This window comes from Lithobates pipiens, unplaced genomic scaffold (assembly GCF_037356315.1).
Source record: "Lithobates pipiens isolate NorthernLeopardFrog02 unplaced genomic scaffold, aLitPip1_a1.2 Scaffold_13, whole genome shotgun sequence".
In the NCBI taxonomy this organism is placed as follows: domain Eukaryota; kingdom Metazoa; phylum Chordata; class Amphibia; order Anura; family Ranidae; genus Lithobates; species Lithobates pipiens.
The window spans coordinates 524,975,375-525,002,935 of record NW_027507718.1 but is presented as its reverse complement, the minus strand read 5'-3'; the positions used below and the strand labels follow the sequence as shown (position 1 = coordinate 525,002,935).

The following is a 27,561-nucleotide window of genomic DNA, read 5'->3' as shown; positions in this document are numbered from 1 at the left end:
TAAGGGGCTGGTTACAATGAGTAATGAGTGTCTCTTTTCTCTAATACTCTACTGTACTGTACTGGCCCTTTAAGCTGCTGCATCATATGCAACTGCTAGATCTAGTCTGTCATATATATATATATCTATATAGATATAGATCTATATCTATCTATCTATCTATCTATCTATCTATCTATCTATCTATCTATATATATTTATATTATTATTATACACGATTTATATAGCGCCAACAGTTTACGCAGCGCTTTACAATGTATAGAGGGGACAACACAATTACAGTACAGTTCAATACAAAAGGTACAGGAGGGCTCTGCTAGTAGAGCTTACATTCTAAAGGGAGGGAGTGGTGGTGCAATATATATATATATATATATATATATATATATATATATATATATATATATATATATATATATATATATAGATCTCTGTCTCTCTCTCTCTATATATATAAATATAAATAATATATTATCTAACTATATATATATATATATATATATATATATATATATATATATATATGCTGCACTTTCGGTACTACTAGTGGCTGTCTCGGAAATCTCCGTAATGTGTAACAGTCGTATATATATATACACATTACGGAGATTTCCGAGACATCCACTAGTAGTACGAAAGTGCAGCACAGCGGCCCCTGCTGGACACTTGACATTTTATATATATATATATATATATATATATATATATATATATATATATATATATCTGTGTATATGTATATATATATATATATATATAGATATATATATATATAGATATATATATATATATATATATATATATATATATATATATATATATATATATAAAATGTCAAGTGTCCAGCAGGGGCCGCTGTGCTGCACTTTCGTACTACTAGTGGATGTCTCGGAAATCTCCGTAATGTGTAACAGTCGTGCAGTATCCGTACTATCCAGCAGATGGCGGTCTCGGATCCCCCGGAAGATGGAAAAAAAGGTTCATGCAGTTTCTCGGACTTCCAGCAGAGGGCGATCTCCTCCCTCCCTGGTTCCCGCTCGGACTCCGGACCGCGTCCCTAGTAACAGGCGGCGGGAGAGGAGAGAAGGGAGCCGGGAGTACAGTGCGCAGGCGTCGGGGAAAGACCGAGCAAAGACGGAGATGGAGGAGGCGGAAGGAGGAGAGGAGGTGAGAGATATACAATGCAACAAAGTATATAGGGAGCGGGTACAATGTATCAGTGTGTATAGAGGGGAGACAATGTATCAATAGTCTATTAATATGTATATATGGGGGGTGTACAGTGTATATAGGGGGAGAGATACAATGTATTCATCTATAGGAGACATATACAGTGCTACAATGTGTATATGGGGGAGAGATACAGTATAAGGAACATCACTGTGTATAGAGATCAGTGTCTACTTCTCTGTATATAGTGAGCCCTGTATACAGGGTCTTCAGTGAGTCCTTCTACAAAGGTCTTCCACTAGTCCTATACGAGGGTCTTCCAGGATTCCTTCCACGAAGGTCTTCAGTGAGTCCTTCCGCGAGGGTCTTCGGTGATTCCTTCCGCGAGGGTCTTCGGTGATTCCTTCCGCGAGGGTCTTCGGTGAGTCCTTCCGCGAGGGTCTTCGGTGAGTCCTTCCGCGAGGGTCTTCGGTGAGTCCTTCCGCGAGGGTCTTCGGTGAGTCCTTCCGCGAGGGTCTTCGGTGAGTCCTTCCGCGAGGGTCTTCGGTGAGTCCTTCCGCGAGGGTCTTCGGTGAGTCCTTCCGCGAGGGTCTTCGGTGAGTCCTTCCGCGAGGGTCTTCGGTGAGTCCTTCCGCGAGGGTCTTCGGTGAGTCCTTCCGCGAGGGTCTTCGGTGAGTCCTTCCGCGAGGGTCTTCGGTGAGTCCTTCCGCGAGGGTCTTCGGTGAGTCCTTCCGCGAGGGTCTTCGGTGAGTCCTTCCGCGAGGGTCTTCGGTGAGTCCTTCCGCGAGGGTCTTCGGTGAGTCCTTCCGCGAGGGTCTTCGGTGAGTCCTTCCGCGAGGGTCTTCGGTGAGTCCTTCCGCGAGGGTCTTCGGTGAGTCCTTCCGCGAGGGTCTTCGGTGAGTCCTTCCGCGAGGGTCTTCGGTGAGTCCTTCCGCGAGGGTCTTCGGTGAGTCCTTCCGCGAGGGTCTTCGGTGAGTCCTTCCGCGAGGGTCTTCGGTGAGTCCTTCCGCGAGGGTCTTCGGTGAGTCCTTCCGCGAGGGTCTTCGGTGAGTCCTTCCGCGAGGGTCTTCGGTGAGTCCTTCCGCGAGGGTCTTCGGTGAGTCCTTCCGCGAGGGTCTTCGGTGAGTCCTTCCGCGAGGGTCTTCAGTGAGTCCTTCCGCGAGGGTCTTCAGTGAGTCCTTCCGCGAGGGTCTTCAGTGAGTCCTTCCGCGAGGGTCTTCAGTGAGTCCTTCCGCGAGGGTCTTCAGTGAGTCCTTCCGCGAGGGTCTTCAGTGAGTCCTTCCGCGAGGGTCTTCAGTGAGTCCTTCCGCGAGGGTCTTCAGTGAGTCCTTCCGCGAGGGTCTTACAGGAGTCCTTCTTCTAGGAGGGTCTTCAGTGAGTCCTTCCACGAGGGTCTTCAGAATTTATACAGAATTTACTATTTCTTTTACAAGGGCCTTCTGTAGTATCTCACATAAGTGAGTACACCCCTCACATTTTTGTAAATATTTTATCATATCTTTTCATGTGATAACACTGAAGAAATTACACTTTTCTACAATGTAAAGTAGTGAGTGTACAGCTTGTATAACAGTGTAAATTTGCCGTCCCCTCAAAATAACTCAACACACAGTCATTAATGTCTAAACCACTGGCAACAAAAGTGAGTACACCCCTAAGTGAAAATGTCCAAAATGGGACGAATTAGCTATTTTCCCTCCCCGGTGTCATGTGACTTGTTAGTGTTACAAGGTCCCAGGTGTGAATGGGGAGCAGGTGTGTTAAATTTGGTGTTATCGCTCTCACTCTCTCATACTGGTCACTGGAAGTTCAACATGGCACTTCATGGCAAAAAACTCTCTGGGGATCTGAAAAAAATTATTTTTGGTCTACATAAAGATGGCCTAGGCCAGGGATGGCGAACCTTGGCACCCCAGATGTTTTGGAACTACATTTCCCATGATGATCATGCACTCTGCAGTGTAGGGGAGCATCATGGCAAATGTAGTTCCAAAACATCTTGGGTGCCAAGGTTCGCCATCCCTGGCCTAGGCTATAAGAAGATTGCCAAGACCCTGAAACTGAGCTGCATAATGGTGGCCAAAAGCATAGAGCAGTTTAACAGGACAGGTTCCATGTGGAACAGGCCTCACTATGGTCCACCAAAGAAGTTGAGTACACGTGCTCAGCGTCATATCCAGAGGTTGTCTTTGGGAAATAGATGTATGAGTGCTGCCAGCATTGCTGCAGAGATTAAAGGGATGGGGGGGTCAGCCTGTCAGCGCTCAGACCATACGCCGTACATGGTCTGGGGCTGCATGAGTGCTGCTAACACTGGGGAGCTACAGTTCTTTGAGGGAACCATGAATGCCAACATGTACTGTGACATACTGAAGCAGAGCATGATCCCCTCCCTTCAGAGACTGGCCCGCAGGGCAGTATTCCAACATGATAACGACCCCAAACACACCTCCAAGACGACCGCTGCCTTGCTGAAGAAGCTGAGGGTAAAGGTGATGGACTGGCTGAGCATGTCTTCAGACCTAAACCCTATTGAGCATCTGTGGGGCATCCTCAAACGGAAGGTGGAGGAGCGCAAGGTCTCCAACATCCACCAGCTCCATGATGTCATAGAGGAGTGGAAAAGGAATCCAGTGGTAACCTGTGAAGCTCTGGTGAACTCCATGCCCAAGGGGGTTAAGGCTGTGCTGGAAAATAATGGTGGCCGCACAAAATATTGACTCCTTGGGGCCAATTTGGACATTTTCACTTAGGGGTGTACTGACTTTCGTTGCCAGCAGTTTAGACATTAATGGCTGTGTGTTGAGTTATTTTGAGGGGACGGCAAATTTACACTGTTATACAAGCTGTACACTCACTACTTTACATTGTAGACAAGTGTCATTTCTTCAGTGTTTTCACATGAAAAGATAGAAGAAAAGATTTACCAAAAATGTGAGGGGTGTACTTACTTTTGTGAGATAGTGTATGAGGGTCTTCTATAATCATCTTGGTGTTTCCTGTAGATGTGATATGATGTGTAGGGCAGTGATAGGACAGTGTGTATGAGATGGGAGTACATTGCACCCCTCTGACAGTTTGGGGGGCACATGCTGTGACCTCATAGGGTGAGAGTATTACCATTGTACTGGCTGTGGCAGGGTGCCGGTCTGGGGGGAAGACATGCAGATGAACAGATCTCTGGGCACGGTGCATTATTTGTCCTCCGATGGCAGCTGCAGCCATTGCTGGTGTTGGTGATGAACACACAGGAGTGTTTGCTTTGTGTCTAATCTCCGGTTGTTTTTGTCCTCTGCCTGTTTAATTAACCTGCAGGGACATCTGAACAGTGCTGTCCACAGGGGCCTCATCTGGGCCGGCCTCCTGTTCATGCCGTATCCAGGCGACCAGCCTCATTGTTCCCATTTCCAGGAAGCACAGAGACTTCTGGCTGAGATACGCGAACCCCTAACTTTTTAAAGGAAACCTGTCCTAAAGGAAGAAGTGGTTGCTGTTTTTTTTTTTTTTTATCTCGGTTAATCTGGCTGTCATGCTGATCCAGTGGCTTCATTAAAGCAGAACTACAGCTTGTCCTCCCCCCACTGCTGATCTGATTTGGAAACTAAAATAACAAAAACATAGTCTTTAGGAAGGCCCAGTGATGTCATGAGTCCTTCTTCTCCCTTGGTGGCGGTGACAGTCTTTCCTCTTCTTCCTCTGTGGTGGTGACAGTCCTTGCTCTTCTCTCTGTGTCGGTGACGGTCCGTCCTCTTCTTCTCCCTCGGTGACGGTCCGTCCTCTTCTTCTCCTCCCTCGGTGACGGTCCGTCCTCTTCTTCTCCTCCCTCGGTGACGGTCCGTCCTCTTCTTCTCCTCCCTCGGTGACGGCCCGTCCTCCTCTTCTTCTTCTCCCTCGGTGACGGCCCGTCCTCCTCTTCTTCTTCTCCCTCGGTGACGGCCCGTCCTCTTCTTCTTCTCCCTCGGTGGCGGCCCGTCCTCCTCTTCTTCTTCTCCCTCGTGGCGGCCCGTCCTCCTCTTCTTCTCCCTCGGTGGCGGCCCGTCCTCTTCTTCTTCTCCCTCGGTGGCGGCCCGTCCTCTTCTTCTTCTCCCTCGGTGACGGCCCGTCCTCCTCTTCTTCTTCTCCCTCGGTGACGGCCCGTCCTCTTCTTCTTCTCCCTCGGTGGCGGCCCGTCCTCCTCTTCTTCTTCTCCCTCGTGGCGGCCCGTCCTCCTCTTCTTCTCCCTCGGTGGCGGCCCGTCCTCTTCTTCTTCTCCCTCGGTGGCGGCCCGTCCTCTTCTTCTTCTCCCTCGGTGGCGGCCCGTCCTCTTCTTCTTCTCCCTCGGTGGCGGCCCGTCCTCTTCTTCCTTCTTTCTTCTTCTTCCTTCTTTCTTCTTCTTCCTTCTTTCTTCTTCTTCCTTCTTTCTTCTTCTTCCTTCTTTCTTCTTCTTCCTTCTTTCTTCTTCTTCAAAAAATGATAAAAATGTCATATGGGTACAGTGTTGCATGACCGTGCAATTGTCATTTAACCACTTGCTGCCCATCAAACGCGAGTAGAGGAGAGCCAATTGGCTGCTCTTCTGAGGGTGGGGTCTGTGCTAATTGATTATCAGTGCAGCCCCCCTGAGGATGCCCACACTGGACTACCAGGGATTCCCACCACCAGGTATGCCAAACAATAATGCCTGTCAATCAGTGATGCCCATCACTACCATCCATTAGTGTAAATCCATCCATCCAAGTGCCCATCTGTGCTGCCTTATCAGTGCAGCCCCATCAGTGAAGGAGCAAATTCACTAATTTACAAAGTTTTGTAACGGAAGCCCAAAAAATTTTTTTATTTTTTTTGTTTAGCAGAAAATATAAATCCCAGAGGTTATCAAATACCAGCAAAAGAAAACTCTATTTGTGGGAACAAAAGAATAAAAATTCATTTTGGGTACAGTGTTGCACGACCGCGCAATTGTCATTCAAAGTGCGAGAGCGCTGAAAGCTGAAAATTGGCCTGGGCAGGAAGGGGGTGACAATGCCCAGTAGGCATGAGGTTAAAGTGGCTAGAGCTGCCTGTATATCCCCTTTTTTTTTTTTTTTGGCCGTATTGAGTACTGCAGGAACCCCCCAGCACATGGGACTCCATTTCCAACGGGCAACTTTCAGCTCCAAAGTTGTGTCTTGGCCACCCCACCTTAACGGCCATCAGTGTTCCTCAATGCAAAGCTCTGAGAGCCAATATGCCTTTTTGGGTGGACTGACCCTCTAGTATGGGGTGGCTCCGGCATACCCTGTAGTGCCGGGTGTCCCCGGCATACCCACTGGTACCGGGTGTCCCTGGCGTACCCGCTAGTACGGGTGTCCCCCGGCGTACCCTTCTAGTACCGGGTGTCCCCCGGCGTACCCTTCTAGTACCGGGTGTCCCCCGGCGTACCCTTCTAGTACCGGGTGTCCCCCGGCGTACCCTTCTAGTACCGGGTGTCCCCCGGCGTACCCTTCCAGTACCGGGTGTCCCCCGGCGTACCCTTCCAGTACCGGGTGTCCCCCGGCGTACCCTTCCAGTACCGGGTGTCCCCCGGCGTACCCTTCCAGTACCGGGTGTCCCCCGGCGTACCCTTCCAGTACCGGGTGTCCCCCGGCGTACCCTTCCAGTACCGGGTGTCCCCCGGCGTACCCTTCCAGTACCGGGTGTCCCCCGGCGTACCCTTCCAGTACCGGGTGTCCCCCGGCGTACCCCCCTAGTACCGGGTGTCCCCCGGCGTACCCCCCTAGTACCGGGTGTCCCCCGGCGTACCCCCCTAGTACCGGGTGTCCCCCGGCGTACCCCCCTAGTACCGGGTGTCCCCCGGCGTACCCCCCTAGTACCGGGTGTCCCCCGGCGTACCCCGCTAGTACCGGGTGTCCCCCGGCGTACCCCGCTAGTACCGGGTGTCCCCCGGCGTACCCCGCTAGTACCGGGTGTCCCCCGGCGTACCCCGCTAGTACCGGGTGTCCCCCGGCGTACCCCGCTAGTACCGGGTGTCCCCCGGCGTACCCCGCTAGTACCGGGTGTCCCCCGGCGTACCCTTCTAGCACCGGGTGTCCCCCGGCGTACCCTTCTAGCACCGGGTGTCCCCCGGCGTACCCTTCTAGCACCGGGTGACCCCCGGCGTACCCGTCTAGCACCGGGTGACCCCCGGCGTACCCGTCTAGCACCGGGTGACCCCCGGCGTACCCGTCTAGCACCGGGTGACCCCCGGCGTACCCGTCTAGCACCGGGTGACCCCCGGCGTACCCGTCTAGCACCGGGTGACCCCCGGCGTACCCGTCTAGCACCGGGTGACCCCCGGCATTATGTAACTGAGACTCTTCTAATATCTTTCCTTCCCCCCCCCCTCCCCCCCCCCAATTGACATCCGGTTTTCGAGTTTCCTACACTTTCCCCGTCTGTCATTCTCCCGCGATGGATGCGTCCCCGTCTACCTCGAAAATAAAATGTTTAAAAAAAAATAAATAAAAAAAACAAGTTATTAATGATTTGCTCTTTGACATTCTTGGCAAGGCAGCGCTGCGCCTGCCTCTTGTGTTCTTCCAATGACTCATTAGCAATATCCTGATTAAAATGCTGAAAGACTCTTGGCAGCTGACGCTCTGTTTTCCTAACATAGAATGAGACGGTTATGTCATCCAGAAAAAAAGAAAACAGCCCCCCGATTTTCGCTCCTTACGCTAACGAGCGTCTAAGAATAGCCGCACAAAAGGCTAGATGATCCGATTCTGACACGGAGCGCGCTGATTGTAGGACACTTGACTAGAAGAAAAAATGTAATAAAAAAAAAAAAAGTATGGAGATGGTTTTTTTTAATTAAAATATACGTTTTGACGTCACCCGGGCTTTTGTCTTTGATTTTTGACATTTCCCTTTTATGTAATCCTAAAACGATTATGCGCTCTGAATTGCGGCCGTCTCTTGTGTTCTAATCAATACATCGGATCCGGTGGTAAGTACTTGCCACCGACTTCCCTGTTGTGTTTTTTTTTTACAGATTAATGTAATCCACTTGTTCAAAAACATGTTCTGCTTCAATGGTGTAATGCCCGCGGAGATGCCAGGCGTTTGCGTGGGGTAATGCCTTAATGTCACTTGTAAACTTTTCATAGTTTTTTTGTTTTCATTCATCGATAGATTAACCACTTCAATACCGGCACTTTTACCCCCCCTTCCCAGGTAATTTTTCAGCTTTCGGCACTGTCGCACTTTGAATGACAATTGTGCGGTTGTGCTACAATGTACCCAACTTATTTTTTCATTATTTTCTTCACACGAATAGAGGTCACTTTTGGTGGTATTTATTCACTGCTGGGTTGTTGTTTTTTTTACTTTTTGAGAAAAAAAGGTTTTCTTCTGTCAGTAAATTTTGTATATAAGTCATTTTTCTCCTTCATTGATGTGAGCTGATGAGGCTTCACTGTTGGACACTGATTGGTGGCAGTGATGGTCACTGATTGGTGTCGCTGGGCACTGGTGTCACTGCTGGGCACTGGTGTCACTGCTGGGCACTGGTGTCACTGCTGGGCACTGAGTGGTGTCACTGCTGGGCACTGAGTGGTGTCACTGCTGGGCACTGAGTGGTGTCACTGCTGGGCACTGGTGTCACTGCTGGGCACTGGTGTCACTGCCGGGCACTGATTGGTGTCACTGCCGGGCACTGATTGGTGTCACTGCCGGGCACTGAGTGGTGTTACTGATGGGCACTGGTGTTACTGATGGGCACTGGTGTTACTGATGGGCACTGGTGTCACTGATGGGCACTGATTGGTGTCACTGATGGGCACTGATTGGTGTCACTGATGGGCACTGAGTGGTGTCACTGCTGGGCACTGAGTGGTGTCACTGCTGGGCACTGAGTGGTGTCACTGCTGGGCACTGGTGTCACTGCTGGGCACTGGTGTCACTGCTGGGCACTGGTGTCACTGCTGGGCACTGGTGTCACTGCTGGGCACTGGTGTCACTGCCGGGCACTGATTGGTGTCACTGCCGGGCACTGATTGGTGTCACTGCCGGGCACTGAGTGGTGTTACTGATGGGCACTGGTGTTACTGATGGGCACTGGTGTTACTGATGGGCACTGGTGTCACTGATGGGCACTGATTGGTGTCACTGATGGGCACTGATTGGTGTCACTGATGGGCACTGATTGGTGTCACTGATGGGCACTGATGGGTGTCACTGATGGGCACTAATTGGTATCACTGGGCACTGATTGGTGTCACTGCTGGGCACTGGTGTCACTGCTGGGCACTGGTGTCACTGCTGGTCACTGAGTGGTGTCACTGCTGGTCACTGAGTGGTGTCACTGATGGGTGTCACTGATGGGCACTGATTGGTGTCACTGGGCACTGATTGGTGTCACTGCTGGGCACTGACTGGTGTTACTGATGGGCACTGGTGTCACTGATTGGCATCAATGATGGGCACTGGTGTCACTGATGGGCATCACTGATGGGCACTGGTGTCACGGGGCATCACTGATGGGCACTGATTGGTGTCACTGATGGGCAGTGATTAGTGTCACTGATGGGTACTGATTTGTGGCACTGGGGGGCTTTACTGTAATCAGGGTACTGATGATGATCAGTGCCTTGATTACATGTCTCTGCGTTCTCTGCGAGGAGATGCCACTGATCGGCTCTCCTCGCCACACTATCAGTGTGAGGCAATGAGAGCCAATCACCGACACTTCTGCATTTACATATGACCAGCTGCGATTGGACACAGCCGATCAGACGGTTAAAGAATGGCGTGATCAGCTCTTTGCAGAGATTGGGGTCATGCCGTGTCTTAGCAACATGGCGAGAGCGGCCGTTCTGGGCGCCGTCCATATGACGTCCACCCAGAACGAGATCCGCACCATCCCTCCATCAATTGACGGCGAGTGGGAAGTGGTTAAAGTGGCTGTACAGGCTGAAGGTGTATGAAGGATGGGCATGGAAGCCTCAGCTGTCCCGGGTTGTCTCTCCTCATTGGCTGAGACATAGCAGCGGGAGTCATTGTCTCCCACTGCTGTCAACCACAGCCATTGAGGAGAGAGAGCGAGGGGCGGGGCTGAGCTGTGGCTCTGTGTCTTATGGACGCATAGAGCGGGTCTCGGGAACGAGCATGCACCAGTGCCTCTATATAGCAAGCTGCTGGTTATTGGGAGCACTTGTCAGAGGAAAGCGACCCAAGAAGAAGAGGATCGGGGCTGCTCTGTGCAAAACCATGCTACCTATGAGAATGACAGGTTTGTTATTTAACCACTTGGCTCCCGCCATATAGCAAAATGATGGCGGAAAAGTGGTTTCGATATCCTGACTGGATGTCATATGACTTCGCCAGGATATCAACCGCTGCGCTCCCTGGCAAACCTATATGCGGTGCGTCAGACTGACACACCGCAACTCTAATCTATGTTAAGAGTCTCTGACGGAGACTCTTTACCACGTGATCAGCCTCGTCCAATCATGGCTGATCATGATGTAAACGGGAAGAGCCGTTGATCGGCTTTTCCTCACTCGCGTCTGACAGATGCGAGTAGAGGAGAGACGATCGGCTGCTCCTCTGACGGGGGGGGGGGGGGGATCTGTGCAGATAATCAGCGCAGCCTCCTCCTCCCCCCAAGGATACCCACACTGGACCACCGGGGATGCCTCCAGGACCACCTGGGATGCCACCACTAATCTCCACCATGTATGCCACCCTAGACCACAATGGATGCCAATCAGTGACCACAATGGGCAACACTAATTGCCAGGCATTATTGTTTGGCATTGATTGGCATCCATCAGTAGTACCATCTATTAGTGTACATCAGTGCCCATCTGTATCGCCTATAAGTGTAGTGCTGCATATTAGTGCCCATCATCGGTGCCACCTCATTGGTGTCACCTCAACGTTGCCTGTCAGTGAAGGAGAAAACTTACTTATTTACAAAGTTTTGTAACAGAGACCAAAAAAACTATTTTTTTTTTTTTTCAAAATTTTCGGTCATTTTTTTATTTCTTTAGCCGAAAATAAAAATCGCAGAGGTAATCAAATACCACCAAAAGAAAGCTTGGTGGTAACAAAATGATACAAATTTAGGTACAGTGCAATTTGGGTACAGTGTTGTATGACCGCGCAATTGTCGTTCAAAGTGAAAATTTGTCTGGGCAGGAAGGTGTATAAGTGCCCGGTATTGAAGTGGTTAAAAAAACAAAACAAAAAAAACCTTTAATATTACTTTAAGGCCCCACTCACACTTGTGCGACGTGTCACTGCAAAGTCACATGACAAGTCATACCCCATGATTTTGCAATGAGTACCGTTCATATCTCAGCAACTTCCCAAAGAAGGGGGTGAAGAACTCCCGTGTTGCTGCGTTTTGGAAGCACTGCCCATTCATTGCAATGGTCAGGGGCATTTTGGGTGCGTGTATACAGCGCTCCCAACCGCACCCAAAGATGCTGCTTGCAGGACTTTTTCCAACGTCCCGCACGTGCACCGCCCCCCAGTGTGAGAGCACTCATTGCAGAGAATGGGAGGCAGTTTACAGGCGCTATTTCTAATGCTAAAACGCCTGAAAACTGCCTCAGTGTGAAAGGGGTCTAAAGGGCTTGTAAATTCGGAAGGTTTTTTATCTGGATAAATTCTATGCATTAAGATAAAAAGCCCCCCCCCCCCCCCAATACTTACCTGAGACATCTATCTATCCAGTGATGTCCACCAGTCCCTCGGCTGTCCAAGACTTTCCCTCCTGGTTGGCTGAGGCACAGCAGAGGAGCCATTGGCTCCCACAGCTATCAATCAAAGTCAGCCAATCAGGAGGAAGAGGGGGTGGGGCCGAATAGCAGTTCTGTGTCTGAATGGATACATGGAGCTGTGACTCGGCCATAGCAAGCTGCTGGCTGTGGGGGGCACTGAACAGGAGGGAGGGACCAAGAGCACGGATGTGCGAAATGCGTAGACTTTTCTCAGGTGGGAAGAGGAGGATCTTCGAGAAGAGGAGGATCTGGGCTGCTCTGTGCAAATCCAACGAAATAGAACAGGTAAGTATAACATATTTGTTTTGTTTTTTTTAAACCGAGACTTTACAGTCACCTTCATTTTAATTATTATACGTTTTACAGAACACAATGTTATTTGTTCCAATTTTTTATTATTGTTATTTTGTTTTTGGCAGTGTTATACACCATGTATGTAAAGTAGATCTAAAGGCAGAACTTTTTTTTGTTTTTTGGATAGAGCAAGGAACGGTTCTAACCCCTGTAAGGTTTACTTTTGCCATCTGTGTCCCATTTGGGAGGTTTCCCTTCACTTCCTGTTCCATAGCCAAAACAGGAAGTGAAAGAAAACCCCTCTAAAGTGAGGGAATTGTCTCCAGAACTAGTGTGCCCACTATTCCTAAGCCAGCATTTTTATATTTTCTTTTACTGTCAGTAATGATGATAAACAGGACCACCTGAGAAAAGTCGACGCATTTCACACTAAATCAGTGGGCGTCATGATGTAGCGTGACACACTTACACTTTTCTCATGCCCCACAGCGTCTTGATGCTGTGCTATATTGCTTTTATAACTTAACCTCTTGCCGACCGACTCACGCCGATATGTCGGCAGAGTGGCACTGCTGCGCGAATCGCCATACCCATACATCCCGCTCCTTTAAGAGCCATAGCAGACGCGCGTGCTGTGCGGTGGGGGAACCGATTCGTGTGGCTGGCGCGCGTGATCGCTCGGGCCACCCCGCGATCGCAGGCACGAGAGCCAGAACGGGGATTTGTGTATGTAAACGCACAAATCCCTGTTCTGACGGGATTGAGAGACAGATCATCTGTTCCTACTAAGTAGGAACAACGATCTGACTCCTCCTCTAGTCAGTCCCATCCCCCCAGTTAGAAACACACCTAGGGAAAACATTTAACCCACTGATCGCCCCCCCCCCAGTGTTAACCCCTTCCCTGCCAGTGACATTTACACAGTAATCAGTGCATTTTTATAGCTCTGATCGCTTTATAAATGTCATTGGTCCCAAAAAAATGTCAAAATGTCTAAAAAAATTCAAAAGGGTCCGATCTGTCCGCCCCAATGCTGCAGTCCCACTGAAAATTGCAGATTACTAGTAAAAAAAAAAAAAAAAAAAAGTGCCATAAATCTTTCCCTTATTTTGTAGACAATCAATATACGCTTATTTTTTTATATATATATATATATATATTCTCTATCTAAAAAAAAAATATTTTTTTTAACCAAAAACATGTAGAAAAATATATCAGCCTAAACTGATGGAGAAATTTGTTTAAAAAAAAAATTGTGGGATATTTATTCTAGCAAAAAGTAAAATATATATATGTCTGTTTTTTTTTTTTTTTTCAAAATTGTCACTCTTCTATTTTTGTTTGTAGTGCAAACAATAAAAACCTCAGGTGATCAAATACCACCAAAAGAAAGCTCTATTTGTGGGAAAAAAAGGACATCTTTTTTTTTTTTTTTGGGTACAATGTTGCACGACCGCGCAATTGTCAGTTACAGCGATGCAGTGGTGAAACAAAAAAAAAAGGCCTGGTCAGGAAGGGGGTAAATCCTTCCGGGGCTGAAGTGGTTTAATAAAGATGGGTATTTTTGAAGTGCAGCTGTCTGGACCTTTTTTGGATTTTATACCAGGACTAACAAAGAGGATGCATCTCCCTAATGGGGACACAGACAGGAAAATTAAGCTGGCAGGGGTTCTAATCCCTCTCCACTCTATCCAGAACTAAAAAAAATAAAAAGCTTTGCCTTCAGTTATGTTTTGACTGTAGTACAAACTGCAAAAAAAATAAAAAATCAGAAATGGGGTTGGCAGGAAGTGTGCAGTGACTTGTGTGCATTTTTTTTAAATACATTTTTGTTATCAATCCTCCTATTAATGTCTGTGATCCTTTTTGTGTGTCCCAGGTGACAGAGATGTGGTACCAGCTTCCAGCAGAGGAGGACGCCAGCGCCTTCCTTCCCATGCTGAGTGAGACGGGGGTGCGAGGAGAGCAGACTTCATTCCCCAGCATGGAGGAGGGAACCATCCAATCAGAAGCCAATCTGCAAGGGATTCCTGGGGGCCGGACGCTCCCTTTACAGCTGGGTACGGACTTCTTACTGTGCAAAGCTGCGGCCGTGACTGTCCGGTGCGGTTAGTGCGCGACGTATTTACCACGCAGTGACCGCACCGTGACTTCACATGTGTGAAAGTTTGTATTTCAGAACCCCCCCCGAATGGGGCTCCCAAAATGATTCAACAACTTTGGGGGTTATATCATTGTGGTATTATATAGGGGGTATGACACTGTGTTAAGGAGTGGTGGTAAAGTCCACTGTATTTTACTTGTAATCCATTTGAAGGCAGTTAGCAGGCTTTGCACACAGCTTCTGGTTTGGTCTGTAGCCTGTTGGCACTCAGTCCCGTTGTGCAGACGGGCTCTTTGAGGACTGCAGTGGGTGGTGCTTGGTTCATGGAAACATCTGGAGGAGGGAGGACCTCTGACCTTCCCCTCTAGTCTTGCCCAGTTGTACAGACCTCTCCTGGACTGAAATTGCTCACTTTGATTCCTACTAGAGCACACCAGGGATGCCAATCAGTGCCTCCCGTTCAGTGCCACCTATGAGTGCCCACCAGTGCCACCTGTGAGTGCAAATCATTGCTGCATATAAGTGCCTCATCATCAGTGCTCATCCACTGAAGATGTAAAACAAAACTTATTTACACATTTTTGTAACAGAAACAAAGAAGAACCACCAAAAGAAAGCTTTATTTGTGGGGGGAAAAAAATTATGAAAGTTTTTTGTTTGGGTATTGAAGTAATTGGTACAACAAATATTATTCGAAGGGTTGTTACGGAATTTCCTCCATCTATTGCACCTATGTATTAACTTGTCTATTCCCCTAGATAGCTAGTCTGTTAAAAGTCTGATCACATGTTACTGTTGATATCACAATGATACAAGGTTAGCTATGAAACCAAGCACACGGCTTAATAAAACAAAGTCTTATTTATTTCCCAAGAAAATAGGAAAAGCGCTAATATAAAAATACTAAGAAAAAAATATAACAAACTTATACCAATAGAACACACAATACAAGAATATCGAAGATACTTATCACAATGCTTTCCTCTAGGTTTTGTATCATCGGCTAGGCTCAGATGGTAAAAAGAGATAGCCATGTGGCTCAGGCAGCCACCAGGCTTGAACCTACAGCAAAAAGGGACCTCAACCCCATAGAACTCCTTTTTGGGATCAGATTTTCTGCTGATTTTTGTCTTCAGATTTACTAAAACCACATAATATGAGGTCAAACCTCAGGAGTTTCCATTTGTATGCAATCAGGCAAAAAATCAGCAGAAAATCTGATAGTGTGTATGGGGCTTTAGACTGGGATGCCATTAAAGTTCATGTGTGTGTAAAGGCAGGCTTCACAATACTTTTGGCAATATAGTGTATGTGCTCCAAGCTGGGACTCCTCCCCTCTATGTTACCATGGAATGACTAACAAAAAAAGACTGATATGAGAAGCAGAGGAATGCAGAGCACTGTCAGTGGCTGGGCTCAGTCCAGGAAGGAGAGAACTGCAAAGGTTAATGCTGGTCTAAAGATGATTCTTAGGTCAGAGTAGCGGAAAAGGAGCAATGTGTAGGATGAATGCTTTCAGTACTTCTATTGTACTTCTTTTATTTGTACAGTTGGAAAAATGTTTTTATTTTATTTTTTTTACTTGATCCAGTTACATTTTGGGAGGCTCTCTAAAGCATGAAGTCCAAGTTCAAATCCTTAAGGGTTGGTTTACACATGCTTTAAAATGTGACATTGGGCATGCTTTTTTTCCGGTGGTGTGCAGCATATGAGCAATGTAGTGGGAGATGAGCAGGGACAAGAGAGAGAAGAGTTTCCAAAAACCAGAGGATCAATATAGCTGGGGGCTACTACTAAGTAAGGGATTAGCAGAGCTGGAGGTTACTACTGAGCAGAGGATCAGCGGAGCTGGGGGTACTACGGAGCAGAGGATCAGCGGAGCTGGGGGTACTACGGAGCAGAGGATCAGCGGAGCTGGGGGTACTACGGAGCAGAGGATCAGCGGAGCTGGGGGTACTACGGAGCAGAGGATCAGCGGAGCTGGGGGTACTACGGAGCCAGAGGATCAGCGGAGCTGGGGGTACTACGGAGCCAGAGGATCAGCGGAGCTGGGGGTACTACGGAGCCAGAGGATCAGCGGAGCTGGGGGTACTACGGAGCCAGAGGATCAGCGGAGCTGGGGGTACTACGGAGCCAGAGGATCAGCGGAGCTGGGGGTACTACGGAGCAGAGGATCAGCGGAGCTGGGGGTACTACGGAGCAGAGGATCAGCGGAGCTGGGGGTACTACGGAGCAGAGGATCAGCGGAGCTGGGGGTACTACGGAGCCAGAGGATCAGCGGAGCTGGGGGTACTACGGAGCCAGAGGATCAGCGGAGCTGGGGGTACTACGGAGCCAGAGGATCAGCGGAGCTGGGGGTACTACGGAGCCAGAGGATCAGCGGAGCTGGGGGTACTACGGAGCCAGAGGATCAGCGGAGCTGGGGGTACTACGGAGCCAGAGGATCAGCGGAGCTGGGGGTACTACGGAGCCAGAGGATCAGCGGAGCTGGGGGTACTACGGAGCCAGAGGATCAGCGGAGCTGGGGGTACTACGGAGCCAGAGGATCAGCGGAGCTGGGGGTACTACGGAGCCAGAGGATCAGCGGAGCTGGGGGTACTACGGAGCCAGAGGATCAGCGGAGCTGGGGGTACTACGGAGCCAGAGGATCAGCGGAGCTGGGGGTACTATGGAGCCAGAGGATCAGCGGAGCTGGGGGTACTACGGAGCCAGAGGATCAGCGGAGCTGGGGGTACTACGGAGCCAGAGGATCAGCGGAGCTGGGGGTACTAATAAGCTGGGGATATGCTGAATGAGGGTACTAATAAGCTGGGGGATCTGATGAACAGGGGTACTAATGAGTAGACATGTACAATTCGTTTAGTTCCGAATTAGTTTTTTAACTAATTTTGTCAAATTCGTTAATTCCGAAATTTACAAATTTTTACATTTCAGAATTTTTCCGCATTTTCCGAATTTTCGGAAATTCTACATTTTGAAAATTCAAAAATTTGGAAATTTGAAAAACCAAAAATAAGAATGAAAATCAGAAAATTCAAAAACCTGAAAATATGAAATAATAACTAATAATAAATATTAAATTATAGATATTGGAATTTCCTTTCAAATTTGAATTTTCAAGTTTCTGAACTTTCAAATTCGAAAATTCGGGAAAGTTGTAAAATTCGAAAATGTGGAAATTTTAAAAATTCTGAAATCCAAAAATTAGAATTTTTGAATCTCCGAAAAAAGCAAAAAAACAAATGAAACAAAAACAATTTATTTTTTTGTCAGTGCACATGTCTACTAATGAGCTGGGCTTCACCTAGGCTGAGCAGAGCACTTTTTCCGATTCGGCACTGCGTCGATTTAACTGCCAATTGCGCGGTCGTGCGACCTGGCTCCCAAACAAAATTGACTTCCATTTTTTCCCCCATAAATAGAGCTTTCTTTTGGTGGTATTTGATCACCCATGTGATTTTTTATTTTTTGCAATATAAACAGAAAAAGAGTGTCAATTTTGAAAAAAAAAAAAAAAATTTTTTTTTTTACATTTTGTTATAATAAATATCTCCCAAAAATATATAAAAAAAAAAAGGCCGATATGTATTCTTCTGCATATTTTTGGTAAAAAAAAATAATAATCGCAATAGGCGTTTGTTGATTGGTTTGCGAAAAAGTTGTAGCGTTTACAAAATAGGGGATAGTTTTATGCCATTTTTATCATTTTTTTTATTTTTTATTTTTTTTATATTGTGACTGCGACATTATGGCGGACACATCGGACATTTTTGACACATTTTTGGGACCATTGTCATTTATACAGCAATCAGTGCTTTAAAAATGCACTGATTACAGGGGAAATGACACTGGCAGTGAATGGGGTTAACCACTAGGGGGCAGTGTAGAGGTTCCGTATGTCCTGGGGTGTGTTTCTAACTGTGGGGGGGGGGGGGGCGTGGCTACGTGTGACACGTCACTGATCTCTGCTCCCCATCACAGGGAGCAGAGATCAGTGACTCTGTCACTAGGCAGAACGGGGAGATGCTTGTTTACATTAGCCCGTGACCCGACTCACGGAGCTTGCCTTGGGCCACCTCTTAAAGGGCAACATACAGGTATGTTAGTTTGCCTGTATGAGCCCTTTTGCCAATGTATATCGGTGTGAGGCATTTGGCAAGCGGTTAAAACAATAGAAAATCAACACGCACAGGACATGCCTCATTCACCACTTCCTGCCCGCTGTATAGCAGAATGACGGCTGGAAAGTGGTTGTATTATCCTGACTGGGCATCATATGATGTCCAGCAGGATAAGCCGCTAGCACGCGCCCGCGGGGGACGTGCAGAGCGCCGATTGGTGCTGTGGTGTGTCAGTCTGACACACCGCATCTCCGATCCCGGTAAAGAGCCTATGATGTAGGCTGTTTCTCATGTGATCAGCTGTGTTCAATCACAGCTCATCACATGGTAACCAGGAAGTGTCGTTTATTGGCTTTTCCTTTTACTCACACTGACAGGCGTGAGTAGAGGAGAGCTGATCCGATCGGCGGCTCTCCTGACAGGGGGGTCTGTGCTGATGATCAGTGCAGACCCATCAAGGATGCCCACTGGAGACCACCGGGTATGCCCAATAGAGCCCACCAGGGATGCCAATCAGTGCCCGTTAGGGATGGCACTCTGTGCCCATCAGCGATGCCTTCCAGTGCCTCCTGATCCGTGCTGCCTATTAGTGCTTATCAGTGCCGCCTATTAGTGCTGTATACAAGTGCCTCATCATCGGTGCCAATCAGTACCACCTCATCAGTGAAGGAGAAAACTTACTTATTTACAAAATTTTGTAAAAGAAACGAATAAAAAAAACTTTATTTTTATTTTTTTTCTAAATTTTCGATCGTTTTTTTATTTGTAGCACAAAAAATAAAAACCACAGTGGTGATCAAATACCACCAAAAGAAAGCTCTATTTGTGGAAAAAAAAAATGATAAAAATGTAGTTTGGGTACAGTGGTGCATGACCGCGCAATTGTCATTCAAAATGAGACAGCGCTGAAAGCTGAAAATTTGGACTGGGCAGGAAGGGGGTGAAAGTGCCCGGTATTGAAGTTGTTAAAGCTTCAAAAAAGCATCACAGATGCATTAACATATCTAAAATGTTAAAGGATAGGCGCTTTAATGTGTGTTAAAATTGAAGCAAGTGTAAATGAGCCCTAATACATATGTGCAAACTATTGGCGCTATATAAATCCTGTATAATAATAATGGAACAAAAAAAGGTCTGTATGCAGGGTCTTTATGGCATTAGCTCTACATCCCTCCAAAGTGCTGGATTTTCAAGCTTGCGTGAGCGTTCAGAAAAAAAGGGGGCGGAGAGCTGAAGCTACACCCTGCAGAGTTCAGTGTGGAGAGTTCTGAGAGCTGATTGGAGGGAGGAGACACCCCCCCCCCCCCTTCACACAGGAACAGAGCTGAGGCTGTCAATCAGCTGGAGGTCCCTCCCCTGTCACCATTTTTCTCTTGTTGTCAGGAAAACTTGTCATAAATGACTCATGCTGATAGCAGAGGAAGGAAGCAGTGAACAGAAATTATACTTTGTGCTTCTAATTGAGACAAGTACACGCTATCGAGGAATATGCTTTGTTCATATTTCATGTGTGAGGTTTACAACCGCTTTAAGACAACATAAAGTGACCCAGCCTTACCAGACAATGGAAGGAGTAATAACGTCTATTTTCTAACTTTCCTTTATTGTAGACTTCCAGGACAGCCGTTTGTCCCCGTGCCTCCCTCTTCTCATCTCCGGATCCATTCCGGGACACAAGTTTTTTGAAGACACTTTGTTCCAGCAGACAGAAACTGAATTTGCTCCTCTCAGGTACTGCTCTTGGCATTATATGGTGCCTTGCGAAAGTATTCGGCCCCCTTGAACTTTTCAACCTTTTGCCACATTTCAGGCTTCAAACATAAAGATATAACATTTTAATTTTTTTGTGAAGAATCACCAACAAGTGGGACACAATTGTGAAGTGGAATGAAATCTATTGGATATTTTAAACTTTTTTAGCAAATAAAAAACTGAAAAGTGGTGCGTGCAAAATTATTCGGCCCCTTTACTTTCAGTGCAGCAAACTCACTCCAGAAGTTCAGCGAGGATCTCTGAATGATCCAATGTTGTCCTAAATGACTGATGGTGATAAATAGAATCCACCTGTGTGTAATCAAGTCTCTGTATAAATGCACCTGCTCTGTGATAGTCTCAGGGTTCTGTTGAAAGCACAGAGAGCATCATGAAGACCAAGGAACACACCAGGCAGGTCCGTAATACTGTTGTGGAGAAGTTTAAAGCCGGATTTGGATACAAAAAGATTTCCCAAGCTTTAAACATCCCAAGGAGCACTGTGCAAGCGATCATTTTGAAATGGAAGGAGTATCAGACCACTGCAAATCTACCAAGACCTGGGCGTCCCTCTAAACTTTCAGCTCAGACAAGGAGAAGACTGATCAGAGATGCAGCCAGGAGGCCCATGATCACTCTGGATGAACTGCAGAGAACTACAGCGGAGGTGGGAGAGTCTGTCCATAGGACAACAATCAGTTGTACACTGCACAAATCTGGCCTTTATGGAAGAGTGGCAAGAAGAAAGCCATTTCTCAAAGATATCCATAAAAAGTCTCGTCTAAAGTTTGCCACAAGCCACCTGGGAGACACACCAAACATGTGGAAGAAGGTGCTCTGGTCAGATGAAAGCAAAATCGAACTTTTTGCCCACAATGCAAAACGATATGTTTGGCGTAAAAGCAACACAGCTCATCACCCTCAACACACCATCCCCACTGTCAAACATGGTGGTGGCAGCATCATGGTTTGGGCCTGCTTTTCTTCAGCAGGGACAGGGAAGATGGTTAAAATTGAGGGGAAGATGGATGCAGCCAAATACAGGACCATTCTGGATGAAAACCTGTTGGGGTCTGCAAAAGACCTGAAACTGGGACGGAGATTTATCTTCCAACAAGACAATGATCCCAAACATACAGCAAAATCTACAAAGGAATGGTTCACAAATAAACGTATCCAGGTGTTAGAATGGCCAAGTCAAAGTCCAGACCTGAATCCAATCGAGAATCTGTGGAAAGAGCTGAAAACTGCTGTTCACAAACGCTCTCCATCCAACCTCACTGAGCTCGAGCTGTTTTGCAAGGAAGAATGGGCAAGAATTTCAGTCTCTTGATGTGCAAAACTGATAGAGACATACCCCAAGCGACTTGCAGCTGTAATCGCAGCAAAAGGTGGCTCTACAAAGTATTAACGCAAGGGGGCCGAATAATTTTGCACGCCTCACTTTTCATTTTTTTATTAGTTCAAAAAGTTTCAAAAATCCAATAGATTTCGTTCCACTTCACAATTGTGTCCCACTTGTTGGTGATTCTTCACAAAAAATAAAAATGTTATATCTTTATGTTTGAAGCCTGAAATGTGGCAAAAGGTTGAAAAGTTCAAGGGGGCCGAATACTTTCGCCAGGCACTGTACATGTTTTATTTAATTGATTTCTCCTCAGGAACTGAAAGCAATTGTGAAATTATAGCACAAGTTTTTTATTCCATGCTTATAGCCATTCTACAAAATTAAAATGCTATCAAGATGTTAAAAACTATTCGTAGTATGTGTTGTTTAGGAAGTGTTTTCCAGCCAGTGACCATACTGTGTTTCTTCCACCAGGGCCTCCCTTGACATGTCTGAATTTCCAGGCCCTGGATCTATGTCTTTGCAGATGACTGATGCATTAAGACTGGCCAGTAAAGAAGTGTTGTTGGTCCAGGAGGAAGACACTTGGTCCTCAACACAGCGTTATCAAGAGAAGAGTCCTGATGGACACCTTGACTCGAGTAGCGATCAGTACCTGTCAGAACATCCTCTGAATGTTAGTCACGGGGACAAAGAAGATGACACCATCACAGAGAACATTCATTCTGATTCGGGAGTATTGAAGGAGATGGGCCAGCCTTCTGTTGAGGACCTCATGGCAGAAGATGGCGCTTTTCTGGGTAGCAATGTCCCAGCCCCCGTGTTGTTGGAGCTTCTAGAGAAGGAAGTGGGTCTGTCAGCTGGCAGTGGTTCTTCTTCTAGACGTTCTTCACAAACTGTTTCCACCAGTGAGGCTGACAATATTGATGTTCCATCACAACCTAGAGAGGAAAAAGCCAGCATTCTCAAAGCTCAAGCTCGAACAAAAACTCCAACTGGACTAAACTTGGAAGAAGAAACATTCAGAGATTCAAGTGAAATACATTTTGAAAACCCAGAGTTGGAGAAAGCCAATCTCGGTGTACCTGGTCACTTAGACCAGTCTGGTATTACCTTACGGCAATCATCTCCGGGGCTCAGAGATGAACTTCAGAAGCAGCTGTGCGCTGAGATCCAACAAGAGAGAAAAAAGAGGGAGATGTCCAAATTTCATAAGAGCAGAAATGACAACAGCCCATCTTCACAGAAAACACCTGACCTCCCTGAGAACGTCACAAAGCCTTCCTATAGTGGAGAAGATACAGTGGAAGAGCAGCCAAGGGGTGAGTTGACTGGGTCCTCCCATTGTATAGAACGTGGCCATAAAGAGACTGACCTGTCTCAGGCGGTAAACACCCCCATAGATGAGGCTTCTTTTATCGGGCGCCTAGCTTATCCCATCTCGCAGTCGACTCCCGGAACTTTTTCCATGAATCGGAAACAACTTTCTGGTAGAATCCAGCAAATAAAAGCCAAGCTCACAGGATCTGACATGTCTTTAAATGAAGAGCCAAATAGCAGTTCTTCAAACCCCAATGTGGCCTCTAGCGGGGTACACCAATCTGTTCAGAGCAGCCAGGGTTATCCCGAGAGCAGTGATTCTCAAAGGTCACCATCGCCCCAAAGAAGAAAAATCCAGTCCTTGCCTAGCTTGAATTACATCGAAAAGGTTGGATCTTGGAACACAAACCAGTCATTCGACACATTGGTCCTACGTGGTTTAACTGGCGTGTCTCCTAAAAAGCTGGCTTATAATGCCGTGGCGGATTCTTTGAACCGCATGTTGTCCAAACAAACTGACAGTAGCACGTCAAAGAAAGGACTGGATGCCTCATTCAAAGGCACATCTTCCATGACAAACTTGAACATAGAACATATAGAGTCTTCCAGTGCTTCTAAGTTGACTCGGTCTCAATCATACAACTCTGTGATAACTGCAGTTGGAGGAAAGCATGCTTTGAAGAGAACAGAGGAGAACATAGATCCTGTGGTTGAAGAAGGAAAAGAGGCAGCAAAGTTGAGCACCAAACATCCCTTTGAATCTCTACAAACACACACGTTTCCAAGCCGAGATATTTCTGGGAATGAGACCAAGCACCTCAACAAGGGGGCAAGTATGGGAAAGAATGATACAGCTCACAGTCCTCCTGACTATGTTGAACATCTGGAAAAATCAAACCATGAACGAGAGAAAAGGCTTGATGAATCCAGCAGACCTCTGAATAAGAGCCTGATTACGATGGAACATTTCAGCGACGTCTCTCTTGACCAGGAATTTTCAGGAAGCTCTCATACGAGTGATCATGTTGGAGATGTCCTCCAGGATTCTGTAGGATCTTCAGTACTAGGGATGAGCCACCACCAAGGAGAACCTTTAATGCAAGTGTGGTCAGGAGAAGGAGCAACTCGGGAGAAGGAGTGGAGAGGAAAAGGAGCAACTCCCGAGAAAGAATGGATAGAAGAAGAGGCAACACCAGAGGACGAGTTCAACATTGAAGAAAGAATTCCTGTAAGTTTTATTGCTTCCTTGTTTATTTTACTTGTATTTTATCTCACCATTAATACTAGGAGATGTTCTTATTTTCCCATAGTCCCCAAAGTCAGCCTTTCATTTTCTTGCTGAAAACACCTTTGTATGCTCCTCTGATCTTGGTTTCATTTAATTACTTTACCTGACTTTAATGTGGATACCCAAGAATTCAGCACAGAGATCTCAACAAGAAAAGTCTGAGAGACTGAAACAACTTTGAGGGTCCCACTGTACCCGGGTGCCTTCAGCTAATTTTCTACCAACAGCTGCCGATGCCAATGTATGCAGCCCAGCCTGGAGTCATGTTGCTCTCTGTTTTTGGAGTATGTTCTGTCTTTGGAGTCCTCTGTAGCTCTGTCAGGTGTAGCTGCACCAACTGCCTTTTTAGGAGAGGTCATTGCCATGGTCATGCAGTACTTTATAGCCTAAATTTACCCAGTTATTTGCTGACTGTGGTCCCAGGGGTCATAAATGCACCATTACCAGAGGTTTCTTTATCAGCCACGTACATTCTAGGAGTAGAAGATTGCCAGGCAGCACCCGGATAAAGAAGTGGTGGTCGTCCTGAGGTCTTCTAGGCTCTGTGTCACAGGGTGGGGGACACTGGATATAAACCTTCTGACCTTCAGGCTCAACAACAAACTGGGCAGGTTTAACCCTAGGTATAGGATCCTCTAGTGTAGTGGTCTCCAAACTGTGGAACTGGGGCCAGATGCTGTCCTTTGTGTGCCTTTATCTGGCCCTTGGGACAGTGTTCCTCCCACTGATACAGCATACTATTCCTCCCACTGAGACCAACAGTGGGGCATATTTACTGCTACTGCCACCAACGATGGTGTGCTATTTCTCCCACTGACACCAACGATGGGGTGCTATTTCTCCCGCTGACGCCAACGATGGGGTGCTATTTCTCCCGCTGACGCCAACGATGGGGTGCTATTTCTCCCACTGACGCCAACGATGGGGTGCTATTTCTCCCGCTGACGCCAACGATGGGGTGCTATTTCTCCCGCTGACGCCAACGATGGGGTGCTATTTCTCCTGCTGACGCCAACGATGGGGTGCTATTTCTCCCGCTGACGCCAACGGTGGGTCGCCATTTCTCGCGCTGGCGCCAACGGTGGGTCGCCATTTCTCGCGCTGGCGCCAACGGTGGGTCGCCATTTCTCGCGCTGGCGCCAACGGTGGGTCGCCATTTCTCGCGCTGGCGCCAACGGTGGGTCGCCATTTCTCGCGCTGGCGCCAACGGTGGGTCGCCATTTCTCGCGCTGGCGCCAACGGTGGGTCGCCATTTCTCGCGCTGGCGCCAACGGTGGGTCGCCATTTCTCGCGCTGGCGCCAACGGTGGGTCGCCATTTCTCGCGCTGGCGCCAACGGTGGATCGCCATTTCTCGCGCTGGCGCCAACGGTGGGTCGCCATTTCACCCTCTGGCGCCAACGGGGAGCACCATTTTTTGCATCCTTTTTCACAGCCGTTGGCTTTGATGGCATGGCTGTTTAAGTCCAGTTTTTGAGGGACAGGAGCATCTATGGTAGTCCTATAAGTTTACTTCCTGCAAATATTTCACTTTGTTCAAGTCTCAGAGCTTCCGCCATGGGACAAATCCTCTTCTTCCTGCAGCTGTGCCTGGACCAGTGTCTGGCTTTCAGAACCATCAAGGCTCAGGTTTTTGCCCTTTCTTTTCTTTTTCAGAGGCTGTCGGTGTACTTGCTATGGGGTCACCCATGTAACTCCCCTAGGGGAGGTCGGTGTCTGAATTTGTCTATATCTTGAAAATCTTTCTGATTTTGCATAAGGACAAGGTGGTCTTGAATCCCAGGACTTCCTTCTTGTCTATGGTATTTTCTGCTTTTCCCCACAACCATGATATTGGTCTTCCATCCCTCTGTCCAGCTCAGGTTCACCAAAAGGAAATGTCCCTCCATTGTCTGGATGTGGTTCAGGCTGTCTATTCTATCTTTCAGCCATTGCTCCTTTCGAGAAAAACTGTTTTTTTTTTGGTCCTGAATGGACCCCAAAAAGGATACACAGGTTTCTCGTTCCACCATCTCTAGGTTGCTTTGGTAGACCCTCATCCAAGCCTTGTGGTCTCAATGATCGGATTCCACCCCTCCCTGCCAAGGTGCACTCTGCTAGATCTGGAGTGCTTTTTGGACTGCAGTATAAACCGAAGATTTCAGACTTCCTGTGTCCCTCAATGGACTCCAAGAAAAGGATTTTACAGTGAATACAGAAATCCTGTATATTTTGAGTGTGGCAGTATTAGAACCTCTTCTCAGGCTTTCTTGTTGTCAGTGCCCCCATAAGGGAGATTTTCTCGCACTATCCTGGTGATTTCTGTCCAAAATTTTGAGCTATCAAAGAACAGGAATGGAGGGGAAATTAATGGGGGGGGGGGGGGGGGAACCTGTTTCGGTGACAACAAAGTTGCAATTTCCCTCACTTTTGAGAGGCTTCCTCTTACTTTCTGTTGTGTCTACTTTCCCAAATGGACACATATGCTTGAGAAAGGTTTAAACTCTTCCCTACTTTATCCAAAATGGGGGGGGGGGAAAGTTTAGCTTTAAATATCTCTTCAACATCTAGGAAAAAAAAAAAAACTATTAATGTTGAATGGAGTTACTATTTAATGTAATGACATTGCTGTAAAAGTGATGGTGACCAGTTAACTGTAATTATGTATTTATTTTATTCTCAGACTTATCTCCGGAATCTTGGCATTAATCAGTCACCCACAAGTATTCTCATGCCGTTCGATCCTAAAGGACCAATCAGGGAACCTGAATTCTCCCCTTCAGAGCTGAGGACTATCAAAAGTTCAAATGCAACGCCAAACCGCAGCATGAGGCTGTCCGAAGGTAAACAGAAGCCTCACTGCAATGTGTGTATGAGCGCACATTTGTGTAACTGAAAATTTCACTGTGATCTTGTTGTGCAGTGTACAGTTTTACATTCTATCACTCGGTAAGTCAACTGTTACATCTTGATGAGATCACATCCGGGCAGCAAAACGGATCTACTGTGTTAGTTGGAGAATGCTAGCTTTCACATAAACCAGCCATAGACTGTTTGAATTGTGCCCCGTTCAGCGGGGACTGGCCGAGATTCGAACCATATATGGGCAGGTTGATTGTACCCAAGATGATCGATCAACTTGGGTGCAACCAGCCTGTCGGATTTTTTGATGCGATTGTAGCCACTAGCAATAATTACAGTGTGCTCTCCTGGCTAGGATGGCTCCCCCCCCCCCCCCCCGGCGGGACAACACAATAGCCCTGCATCTGGGATTCCTCCACCAACATTGTGTTGATGGGGGGACTCGACCCGTGGTTGCTGGAAATAAAATCGGCTTTAGTAATGGGGTGTTTTGAACCTCTGCATGCATACCACTGCTTCCACGCATAGCGTGGGTTTATTTTCTGCAGCATGCTGGCAGTGGACAGACTTTGCTACTCAGGCCTGTCCACCTTTTTGT

The 27,561-nt window shown here is 47.3% G+C and overlaps 1 protein-coding gene across 1 annotated transcript in view; it reads left to right on the top strand.

The window, feature by feature from the left end:
- The first annotated feature begins 1,023 nt into the window (after positions 1-1,023).
- ALMS1 (ALMS1 centrosome and basal body associated protein) overlaps positions 1,024-27,561 on the top strand; it is a 73,303-nt gene continuing 46,765 nt past the window's right edge. The window contains exons 1-5 of the mRNA XM_077478119.1: positions 1,024-1,167; positions 14,071-14,251; positions 20,027-20,147; positions 21,991-24,064; positions 26,785-26,944. Of these exons, the coding sequence (XP_077334245.1) occupies positions 1,141-1,167; positions 14,071-14,251; positions 20,027-20,147; positions 21,991-24,064; positions 26,785-26,944 (2,563 nt within the window). The 5' untranslated portion in view covers positions 1,024-1,140. The remainder of the gene's footprint in view (positions 1,168-14,070; positions 14,252-20,026; positions 20,148-21,990; positions 24,065-26,784; positions 26,945-27,561) is intronic.